Source organism: Pomacea canaliculata, linkage group LG4 (genome assembly GCF_003073045.1).
Source record: "Pomacea canaliculata isolate SZHN2017 linkage group LG4, ASM307304v1, whole genome shotgun sequence".
NCBI classification, from domain to species: domain Eukaryota; kingdom Metazoa; phylum Mollusca; class Gastropoda; order Architaenioglossa; family Ampullariidae; genus Pomacea; species Pomacea canaliculata.
The window spans coordinates 16,331,119-16,343,155 of record NC_037593.1 but is presented as its reverse complement, the minus strand read 5'-3'; the positions used below and the strand labels follow the sequence as shown (position 1 = coordinate 16,343,155).

The 12,037-nt window shown below is 45.4% G+C and overlaps 1 protein-coding gene across 1 annotated transcript in view; it reads right to left on the bottom strand.

The window, feature by feature from the left end:
- Positions 1–1,212: 1,212 nt before the first annotated feature.
- LOC112561647 (RNA-binding protein 24-B-like) overlaps positions 1,213–12,037 on the bottom strand; it is a 62,273-nt gene continuing 51,448 nt past the window's right edge. The window contains 2 exon segments of the mRNA XM_025234237.1: positions 1,213–1,531; positions 1,533–1,589. Of these exon segments, the coding sequence (XP_025090022.1) occupies positions 1,279–1,531; positions 1,533–1,589 (310 nt within the window). The 3' untranslated portion in view covers positions 1,213–1,278.

Genomic DNA, 12,037 nt, shown 5'->3' with positions numbered 1-12,037 from the left:
TTCTTTTTGTTGTACAATATTTTCGTTGAAGAGGGTAGGTGACTGAAACCTAAATATGTTAAAATTCAATATATACTCATAAAGTCTTCAGAAACTTAACCATGGGAGCACACAAAGCAAGATCATGCACGCACGTTAGCAAAAACTGAACGAACAGTGCACAACAAACCCTCTCTTTTCTTCTTAAAATTAAGCAAGAAATTATAGCTTTGACCACAAAATGTCCACAACATCTCTTCTATCAACCTTCTTCTTTCTTTCAAGTCACCCTCCAAGCATTGCAATTATTAATACAGATTTTGTGACCATTCTACTCTCCATTTTTTTACTTGACCATGCAGATTAAAAAAAAATATTATTCAGTTGCTAATAATAGTACTGCCAGTTATACTTCTCATTCTCACGTGTAAGGTTAAAAAGATAAAATTCTGCGAAGCTCGCTACTTGAAAAAAAATAATTAATGTTTCTACAAGGTTAAATGTAATATACACTAAAGCACTAAAACTTTGACGATATATTTGAATAAAATTATGTGTGTACTTACAGATTGGGTGGACAAAGAAAAAAAAACAACCTGAAGGCCTGTGTTATTTTAATAGCACAATAAACAGCTAAGAAGCAAAGGTGGCCATATTTCATGCTGCTTCCAGAAAGAAGCCGTGAAGGCTAAGGTCAACAACATTTGCATCTGTAGGATTATGTTGACTGAGTGCATCCGCCAATGAAAACTTCTCATCATCATGTGTTGTGTAAATATATATATATGCAGACAAGACAGTAGCAGACAGGCTCGACAGTCAGATTATACAACATGCGCGCGCAGCTCTGCGTGGCTTCCGGTGTCGCCAGTCAGCGGTGCAGAAGTTAAAACCCATCGACGTAGTCGGGGTCACTACTCACGTCGCGCTACGCCCACCGCTAAACGAAACTGAAAAAAAAAGAGGGGTCAAAAGGGGAAATCCTGTAAGTCCAAGCAGGGTGTCTTTTCCATCACCGGAACCGGAAATCAGCGTCAACCGGACCGAGCAAAAAAAGAGAAAAAAAATTTAGAGTCAGGAGACGCTAAGCAGAACCAGAAATCCACCCTGATGCTGGACCAGTAACCCATTAAAAATATCCTGTTGTTGTTATGGTTGCACTCATTGTTCTTTAAGTTGTTGTTGCTGCTGCTGCTGTATCTTGCTGCTGTTGGTGTTGATGTTGTTTTTTCATCATCAAGACCCCTCCATCCCAACTTCCGATCTTTTTCCGAGACGCATTCCTCGCTCGGAGCATCCTCACTGCATGCGCTCCTGGATCTGCTGCGGTTGGTAGTGGGTGAAGTGGCTGGCCCCCGTGGCCGCCAGTTGCTGGGGCATGGCGTAGGTGTAGGCGGCGGGTACCCCGTACCCGGTGGCCGCCGCTGTCGTCGTGTAGGGCGAGAAGGCGTCAAAGCCGCTGGTGGCGAACTGGCTGGTGGCGTAGGCGGACGAGTAGTCGATGTACTGCGCAGTGGTGCTGGCAGCAGACGGAGACAGCGGCGAGTGGGGATGGCAGCCAGCATCCCTGGGGTGGCCAGGTAGCGGACGGGTAGATATACTGGGGATATCTGAAAAATATGGAGAGTGCGATATGGTATTAGCGACATTTTTGAGGCGGTTAAGTTAATGAAAGAAAAGACGCACACATAAACAAAAAAAAAAAAAATAAATAAAAATAAAAATAAATAATAATAGTAATGAAACAAAGAGAGAAAGAAACAAAAACAAGAAAACTGTGAATAAATTTTCGTTCTCAATCACATTTTTTTTTTTCATGAAAATTTAACCAGTAAAATTTCAGTCATGCAAATTTCTAGAAAAATTAGAATCCAAAAGGCAACAACGCTTTCTAGAATTGCCGCTTCTGTCTGCTACTTCAGAGGCTTTTACAATCTGAAGACAGGTGATGAACTGGTTTTTACAATAAGATTGTAATAAGAGTTTGACATCAACTCTAATCTGATGACTTATGCTTTGACTGAGTGGACATCGTATACAATATTTTGTTTCCCAAACGCCATCACCTGTTCGTCAAATCACTTTCAACCCAAGAGAGTATAAGTCAGGATGTACCACAGGCTGGCCTGTTTCTGTGTGTGATGCTCGTGACCTACAATGTTAGCACAGAAAAGTACAAAGAGTTTGGCAGTCGAGCAGCAGGTGCGGCAGAACGCCAGCATGCAGGAAACAGCGAGCAACCTCCTCCATCCCAGCGCACCCAGACACACCAGATTATGCCGGAAGACAAAAGACAACTACCAGACCGCAGGGACGGAGATAGCAAGGCGCCAACAGGAACCCTAGGGGCACAAACCCTGTTTCTGACTGCGGAAACCAACGAGCTAGGTCCGCTGACCCCTGACCCCGATATACAGACGTTGTCCAGCACTTTTGTTTGTTTTTTTTTCTTCTGTTTGTCCATTGATGTCTGTGAACTGAATGAATGATTTCTTTTTAGCTTTGAAAGTTTAATAGATAGATTGCTGTTGATGTTATTATCAGTTTGCGTATTTATTTACAAGATAAAGATCGTTTGTGTACTTGTCTATAGTACTCAGGACAGTATATGGAGAGAGAGACGGAAGAGGGAGAATGAGGACTACATCTTATCCGTGGAGGAACAGCTCTCTGTGGCAGCAGTGGAAATTAGACAGGTGTGATAAACATGGCGGTGCAGAGGTGCTCCAGTCTCTGACAGTAGAAGACAGTTAAATCTCCATCGTTGACACGACTATCGTTGCTATCCATCGACAATCGCCAACTGTGAGTGAAATATTTCAGCCAGTGTTCTTCGCTCATTGTGTGTGCGTGCGTGCGCGTGCGTGCATTTCTCCGTGTCCAAAGAGCGGGGTAGGGCCAGAACCTCTCGGGTGCATCCATCCGGGGTCTTTGTCAGTCTTGTAGGCTGTCAGACAAAGGTTAAACAGTTCTCAAGTTTATTACTTCCAGAAGTTGACACCCCAAACAAATTTTTGTTGCTGAAAGGATTGAAATATAAATTATGTATCGAAAAAATTATAAAGAAAAGAAGAACAATAAAATGAAGGAGAAGGACAAACAAAGACTAAAAGCCTTATGTTCGCTTCTCTTGCGCCAGTCATTAGCGTGTTTATTAACGGGGTTGCAGGAATCCAGGGGAAAGCAAGGAATGAATTAAGCCGTCCCAGCCTCCCTCCATCACTCCACCCCGCACACCCCGTTTCAACAGCGCCGCGCGCCGGCGGTCGCCGCTGATCTACCCGCAGGAGGAAAATTAAACTCTACAATTTCATCTCGTTCTACAACTTGTCAGCGTATCTGGCACCGCGTGAGGCCGGCAACGAATTTCGAACATGACTCGGCTATTCCGCTCGCAAGTGGGCTAATTCTTCACGGCTCCCACCCTCCTACCTCCCGACACCCAGCCTCCCATTTCTCCACTCCATGCGATCTACCCACCCAGCCTCCCGTTTCCTCGACTCCATGCGATCTACCCACCCACCCATCTGTCACTAACTACCTATCCTCCGTCCAAAAAATAAAAATAAATAAAAAAGGCTTCGCCCCAGCCTCCCGGCTGATGTCTGAACTCTCACTGTCTGAAGTGGGCCGACACGCGGAACCTTGCATCTGATAAATTTTCAGCCTCGTTCTCGCGACCAGCTGCCAGCATCTTTGCTGCTCGTGCACTGGGTCATCGTGTGCGGGTGGGGGAGGTACGCGCGTGTTTGCAAGGTTGTGGGGTAGTTTGTGGGTGGGTTGTGGGTGTGGGGCGAGGGTGATCTACCGGAACCGGTATAGTAATCGGTGGAGCTGTCTCATCTCACCGTGTGGGAACATATATAAGACTTTGCCGGATCGTTTTACGGGTAAGTCGTTGATGGATTCAGACGAAGCAAGTCGTCAACAGTTTGTTTATTTATTTGTTTTGCCAGATCGTGGGGCTTTGCTGGGGCGTATAAGGAGCTTTCCGTCTTCTATTGTAATTCATTTGTTGACTGACCCTAATCTCAGGAAACAGCTGGGGGAAGCAACGAAGACAATCCCTCGTCCACGTGACTTTCATACTCCCACTCCCTGTTCAACCACACACAAGACATGTGCCTGATAGATAAAACCCCTCAGCCCTTGTGAAGTGGACTCAGATGTACGAATATCCTTGCGCTATCGCGGACCGCTCGGTTCAAAACTGACCAATGAACATGCGCAGAAAACGACTGGCCACGTCACCATCATACTTATTCATCACCGTTGTTCTTGCAAGTAAAAAAAAAAAATAGAGGCTGTGGGCAAAGGTTCCCAGGTTCTCGATCTTGGGGGTCGGAAATCCGAACAGATCTGGCTTTCCAAAACTGCGGGTCCAGGTTTCCTTCTTTCCCCGGGAGTTGTTTGGCTTCTGGCCTGTTCTGGTTCCCTCCTCCCTCTCATCCCCCCTATCCAAACTGGAGAAGGGCTAGAGCTGTCATACAGCGACAAAGAAACAGCACCGCGAGCAGAGAACAGAAAACACACCACCACAACCCTCCGCACCCCTTGATCCACCCGTCCCCCACCCATCAACCCCCATCGCACGCACACACACACTCCTCGCAAACAAAGTCTTTCGTACCTCAGGTTTTTCTGTATTGACTTTCTTTCATCTTGAGTCTGGAATTCTGGGACTGGGATTTTACCCATTCGCCTGGTTTCCAGCGGCACGCGAGGCCTTTCTCTGCGGGCTGTTGTGGAGATGGGAGCACCTGGCAGCAGAATTAGCTCAAACTGTCTTGCACATCTCTCGCCACGCCACCCCTCCCTCGCCTCATCTGCCACTCCAGTCCCCTGCCCCCAATCCCTCCTCCCTCCTCTTTTTGTCCCCTTCCTTTCCCCCGCACCATCTTTTAAAAAAACTTTTTTCCACCTAAACATGGGTTGCTTTGGCTTACCGTTTCCAGTTCTGCTAACGTCCGTTGCCGATTTCCTGTTCATGTTCATACTTTTTTATTTTACATTTTTTAATATTTTTTAAATTTCTGAATCCACGCTCTGGCAACTACGTCGTGCTACGGTTCACGTAGGAACCAACAACATGGCAACAAGACTTTGAAGTAGTTTGGCTGAATCGGGTGCGAAATCGGGAGGGGCAACAGCTATACCCTCACACTCGCTCAGATGTAACACATTAGTTGGGCAGTCGTCTCCCCTGCCACATTTTCCTTCCACGTATCCTTCTGTTTTCTAAGGTTTCTTTCCGCTCCTCGAGGTCTTCTCCTTCCGCCTCACTGTCAGCCATCTTCTCCTCCGACTTCTGCCCTTCAGAAGCCTCGGTATTTCAGTCTGGCTATCACACCCTATCGCCCGCTGGTGAACGTTTTCATTTTCACCTTTGACCTTTCGTCTTATTTAATCCTCGAGCCTTGCCATATCTTTCTCCCTAGCGGCACGGTCCTCGCCTTATCAACAGTCATCTTCCTTTGCCATTTCATTATCTGCCTTCCAGATGCGTGAAGAACTCCGTCGCTTGTCTCGATGGACAAAGGTTCTGAGCGGTCCTCGGGATGGTGTGTGTGTGTGCAGGCCACAAGGAGGCGCCGTGTCAAGGGTGGCGAGCTGGTGCTGGTGGCTGTGGTGATGATGGAAAAAGACACCTGGTCCTATTGATAATTTATGAAATGATAAGAAGGCCTGAAAGCGTCCATTTTTTTCGAGTCCCAAGTGAGGGTCTGTACCTACTCGGCATTTTTATTGCCACCCTGTGAATGCCATTGTGAGACTAGAGTCTGAGAAAGGAAGCACACGGAGGGACATGACTGATAGCAAGTACCCCGAGATAGTCCTAGTTGACCGCTAACTGTTCTTTATTAGTTAACACAATAGTCAATAGTTTGCTAACAGTGACATAACTGTTATATCTGTATTTGTTTCGGGGGAGTAATTAGAATTTTGCTCAATTTGATCCCATGCACGGTAACAGGTACCCGCCTACCCCAACAAGATCTGTACGATGTTGAAAGTGTTGAACTATTTTTAGCCCTAGTTGCTACTGCTGCTTCAAGGAAGCAAATAATTTTTTAAATGTGCTCCTCGACATAAATCACAACCAGCTTCAAAAAGTTCGATCGCTATAAATTAACTGTCCCGGCAGTTATCAAAGAATCTAATCAACACAGCAAGCACGAACAACACGACAGGTGGCGGCGGGGGATAGAGTGGAGTAAGGGGGATTGATGTGGACCCATTGAGCTCTGTGGTCCTGTGTACCTCAGACAACGTCTCGCTACCTACTGGATTCGAACCGCCACAATCCGCCGCTTGTCTCCAAGAACATGCACTTATCTGGTATCGTAGGCTATTAACACCACGTGAATCAGAAAATAACAGCTTTAAAGGATCGTGCAATCGTCTTACATCTATCTACCCGAGCAGTGTCGAGGACACGCTGGTCTGCTCAAGATAAATGTCCAAGAAGTTCATGTAGGTCACTTCATTCGAGACAACTACCAGATATTTCAGACCCCGCGAAACACTGCTCGCACAATCAAAGGATCAAAAGTGCTTCATAAATCTCGCCAGGGTTTCAAAGCTATCGAACAGTTGTGTCAAAAGTGTTGGCACTTTAACTAGAGTGTTCCTTCGACCTCGTTCTGATCTCCTCCTCCTTCTCCCTTCCCTCCCTTCTTCTCCAGACTCGGTAAACATGGCCGCCGACAAGGCAGCAGATTATAATCACATTTAAATGGTTGTGACTCCTCCCTATTTTTATCTCCAGAAATCTCGCCTGTCTCGTGTGATTTGTGCGAGACTTGCAGATGGTGGTGACCGTTATGTCAGTTAAGCACGCGGCAGCCCTGATTGCGTAAGCCCCTAACGTCATATGCTATTTTTATCACAGAAAGATTACAGGTATAACACGAGACAAGAAAATAAAAAACCCTAGGGAGGGATCAGCAGGAAAGAGCTTCGCACAGGAAAATAATCTCCGTCTTCATTTTTTTGTGATGGTGGGCGTATTTACAAGGCTTCTCAGTTAATTTAAGGAGGTAAGAGCCTCCATTTCGCGAATTATACGGATTTTAGTTGCCATCCCGCTGACCACCAAAAAAAAAAAAAAAAAAAAAGCATGCAACATTTACACGAAGACAAGTTTTCTCTCACCTTCTCACATGCAAAACTTTCTCAAAATCGTTTTTTTTTTTGTCTGATTTTCGTTACATTTGCAAAGAAACCAACATCAACTGCTTATCGCCATCAGACGTGACCCACTCCAAGTGGCGCGAAGCTCCGCGGACTCACGCACTCATAAAAATAAAAAACCGATCTCTTTCAACGTTTGTTTTTCCATTAACAATTCCAGACCTTCTCCTTGGCTTAAATATCGCTGCTGCCTCAAAATATTTGTAAAAATAGCAACACAAAGATGTCAGAACCCATGATACCAGGCCGGGCTGGTTTATCGGAACTCCCTCCTCAGCCCCTAGACTGTCAAGCGCAGATGCAGAGTCCCTACACCGAACCAGGGAGAGAGAGAGAAAGACTGCAAAAGTGGAGGAAGAGTAGAATCAGTCAAAACATGTTCTATCAAACCTTGTCAAGACAGGAGATCTTCAAAGAAATGTAGGAAACGTCTTACCGCTGTATCTGAAATAATTTTTAATCTGGGAGAAGACTCGGGCCCGGAGAAGACCCAGCAGGCTGTCGTAAACATGAACAATTAAAAATACATCTACAGCGAGCTCAAGTTGCTTGCTATCTCATTCAAGTGTTTTTCCGTAGCAAACATCACTAAACCTTACAAAAGATCTTCGCGATTATGACAGTTATAGGTCGTGACCCGGTTCCCCTTTCTCTCTCTCACACACCCTTTCTATCTCTCTCTTCGTTGGTCTTTGTTTCTGGCTGATGTTCGCCATATTAAAAAGATTCAACATGAAGACTGTAGCTCGAGGTATTTGTGTGTGTCCAGCCAACGGCTCAGAAACATTTTTTGTTGTTGGTAACAACCTGGGAAGAACCTCACCTTTGCCTGACATGACTAAAATCCCAGAAACGCCTTCAAATATTTGGATAAACCCTTTGCAGCGGCCACCTAATCCCAAACCTTACTTTTGCAGGAAACCCGAGTCAAAGTTGCTCACAGGTTAACAAAACATGTCCCGTGCATTCGCTAGTAACGAACCTGCGCAGTTGATGTCGCAGTTTCGAAAAAAAAAAAAAACCGTTGCCACCATGCCAAAACTACCCAGTGACGTCACCGGAATTACCATTAAGATCTTGTTCCGAAACGCTCGTGAGATCTTACACAGTTTGGTAATTATCCTCTCATAATGCAGAAAACCCAACTATTTTAAAATTTATTTTTCATTCAAGTGCCCCTTTAACATATAATCTCCTCAGAGCAAACGTTCGCGCTTTCACTTCGCCAGGGGAGGAAATTAACTCTTCGCCACGTTCAGTCTGTTCGACAGCAACACATTCAAGAAGAAAGAAATAAACATCAGGTGTTGATCAGACGATGTAGCACTCGTACCCCAGCCCCATCGTGACGTAGAGTAGAATTCAGCGCCTCTTGAAAACGATCTTGAAAAGGCGGTTGTTTGTACGTTGGGGGATCGTTTCTGTCCATCTGTTACAGACTTCACGTTTTTCAAGAGAAGTGGTTCGGGAATTTGGAGGTACGGTATGTTGTTGTATTAATGTCTATCTACAGGCGCGCGCAAGCTTTAAAATCTTCGTCGTGAAAAGCTGCAGATGTTGTGGGTGTTAATTCCTCTACTTGCGACCTCATTACCTATACTGGAGTGGCTTGTGTCAGCCGCCCTTCCGCGTGGAGAAGGACAGATTTATCGAGCAGCTTCTACGAGAGTCGGCATCCGACACAAGGCAATTACCTCCACGTCGTCCACTTCCGGAAAGGGAAATAATTCAGCGAAAAAGTGCACACGAATGACCATAAGGGAAAAAAGAAGACGAAACATTTGGCACATGTTGCGTATTAACCTCAAGTAACTCCTTTTATTGTATCCATACATTTTTGGAATAAAAAATAATAAAACTTAATATAAATAAAAATGTTTTTTAATCTGTGAATTATATATAATCGGATCAAGCGTGGCACGTGTAGCTAAGAAAGGAAGCAAAGTCATTAGAGGTTTAAAAGAAATGGACGCAAACTCGGAACGAGAGAAAAATGAGAGGATTCTTCTCACGAAATGCAAAAAGGAATATACAGTAACGGTCTCCATTACATAGGCATGAGCATGCTGCCGTGCAGAAGGTGTAGAGGACCACAGAGAGATAGATACACATCCACAGTTTTTATTCAAGACGTCTGATCTCGCTTCCACCGCCCCAACCACGAAACCCTTCCAAGTTTCAAAGACTACTGCTGGAGTGAGACTGCACTTCCCTCCCCTTGTGTGTTCAAACGATAACCCAGGTGTTCGCCGTCGTCGGATCTTTTGATGGCCCGACTTGCGTGTTTACACGAACACCTTTTGGCAAGAGAAGGTAACTCTAGCGGGGAAAAAAATTCTAAAGATTGGCAAGACTATGTCGGCTGGCTTGATGCAGCCATGTTGCCTTCCCCTCTCTCTGTTACCTCAGGTTTCCACGGCACGCATCCCCCCAACTCTATCACACACACCCCACCCCACTAAGCACCCGGCCTGAAAGCACGGACAGGTATGGTCAATAAACGAGGGTAAGAGGAAGTAAACATGTTCGCTAAATTAGCTTTGACCTCTCACCTCTCACACACACACGTACTCCCACACAAACGCCCCCATATCATCAGGTTAGGAGACAGTAGCACGTATGTTACAGGCTAAGTCCTTCCGGGTCAAATGTCACGAGAGAAAAACTCGATAAGCAGGTCAATCCGCCTTCTCCCTCCCTCAATCAGAGTTGTCTCCTTTCTCATCGCCTACCTTGCGATTGTCTTCGAGACGAGGGTATCGACGAAAAAGGTTAGGTTGTGCTTTACCATCGTCTGTCTCAGGTAGACACAATCCTCCTCATCCCCCCATGTCTACGTTTCTGATCAGATGCACCGCCATTCCCCATCGATTCCCCACAGAAAATGGCTGCCTCCAACGAACATCCATTATTGATCACCTATCGTGAAACGGACCAGACGGTCTCACCTACCCGGGAACAGGCAGTCGGGTGTGTGTGCACGTGAAAGGGGAAAAGGGAGCGCGTGCGTTGAGGGGGCGAGAAGACGCGAATGAAAGAAACTGAATATTTCGTGTTTTCATTGCTTCACTGGCTCGTGTAAAAGATACAGAAAGTCTGGAGTAGGACGAACATGAGCACGTGCCATGGAGGCTGGTTGGTGGAGGTGAGGTTGGGGAATAGAACATCGGCGTCGCACTGTTTCCGGTGTGATGTCTGGCTTTTTAACCACTACCTCCTCTCAACCCACCAAAAAATTCCACACAAGGTTCCCTCCCCCCCTTTCCTATTTTTTAAAATTTTTTGTTAACCTCCTCTCTAGGTGGTCGACATCTCCTTAAGTTCCTCTGCTGGAGTTTTCCTGTGTGAATGGACGTTCGCATGTTCGTGATCTCAGCAGGGAGATTACTCTTGCATAAGATATATATCTACTGTTTTTTAAAAATGTTTTTTACCTTCAACCAGAATGCCAATGGAACGAAAAAGCTTGCCCAGACTTTCAGTCGATCATTGACATTGTGTCACGTCCATGCAATGAGCTAAGATTTAGTTTAGTTACTACCTACACATGCGAGAATTCTTTGCTTCTGGACCAGTCCCTGAAGTTAATTTTTCCCTCCCGCCTTCAAAATCGTGTACATTCTCCCAGATGAAGGCCGCGACAGAGATTCATGGCATCAAAAAGCCATTCCAAGAGTTTCCAGACTGAAAGTTTGTGTGTACCAAACGCCGCGCAAAGCTTCGGCGCCTGTTTACAAACATGGAGGAAATCACAATGCAAACTTTCCTTCCTGGTTCATAAGCATCTAGGCGAGTGCACGCGAACCTGCCGGCAGGAGAGAAACCATCTGTTCAAGAGGAGGTAATTCTGCAGAGCAGCCTAAGACTACCACCGCGCATGACCAGTTTTCTCCCTCTCCAACCCCTAATCAAAAGGCTGGGCAACTACAGGGCGAAAAAAATCACCCCATCACAGCAATGTGTACATCTCGACCACTCCATCATGGCCATGACGATCATAGACTGACCGGTTCCAGTGTTTGCACTCGTGGCTGCTTCAGACTAGCATCCCCTATCCACCCAGGCTCCGACAAATTGCTGAAGTGGCCTTGCCTCGCTATCTCCCCATCCACTCTAGAATAGCTTTGGAAAATGAAATGCACTTTTTGTTTAAAAGTACCCTAAGTGCTGAGTAGAGGGTAGTGAGTGGTATAAAGATGAGAGCAATTCCTCACCGATTGGTCCAAGTATCAAGGAGATGGAAAAAATGCTCACATTTTATCAACCAATGAGAACACAGTTTCGCCAAGCATCCTTACCGAAGGGACTACATAATCTGTAACAAGTTTCAGCAAAGATAGTCGTGTTAGGAAAAAATAAAATTACTAGGAAGGTTAAGGAAGACAGATTGCATAAAAATCGACAAATTGTAATATATTTTTTATTTGTTTGTTTGCTGTATCCGATGTCTAAAGTATAAAAAATGTTTGTTGATAGTTGGTCATATCCGGGTTCCACTTTCCTCCCTATAATATTGAGTACGCCTAAAATATCCCATTTCTTTTTTAAGTGGCAATGAATCACAGAAAGGAAAACTCAAACAAGAGGCACCAACCAGCGGCTGTACAACTCTATAGGCAAACTCCTGTTGAAGGGAGGTCCCCCATTTTAAGGTCAATTAACCAGGACACATAAAAGTTACCCCCATTTCTTCTCTGGGAACAAGGCTAAAACTGCCACCTGAAAAAAGTGAATTTTTATTCCGCTTGGACATTGACAGAGAAAAGCTTTAACTGTGTCTAATATGATCCAAGAAAAGCTAATGGAGTGGTTGTAGTGAAGGCGAAACTAAATCAGGTGGCGGAAGGCTTTACATGTCAGCTGG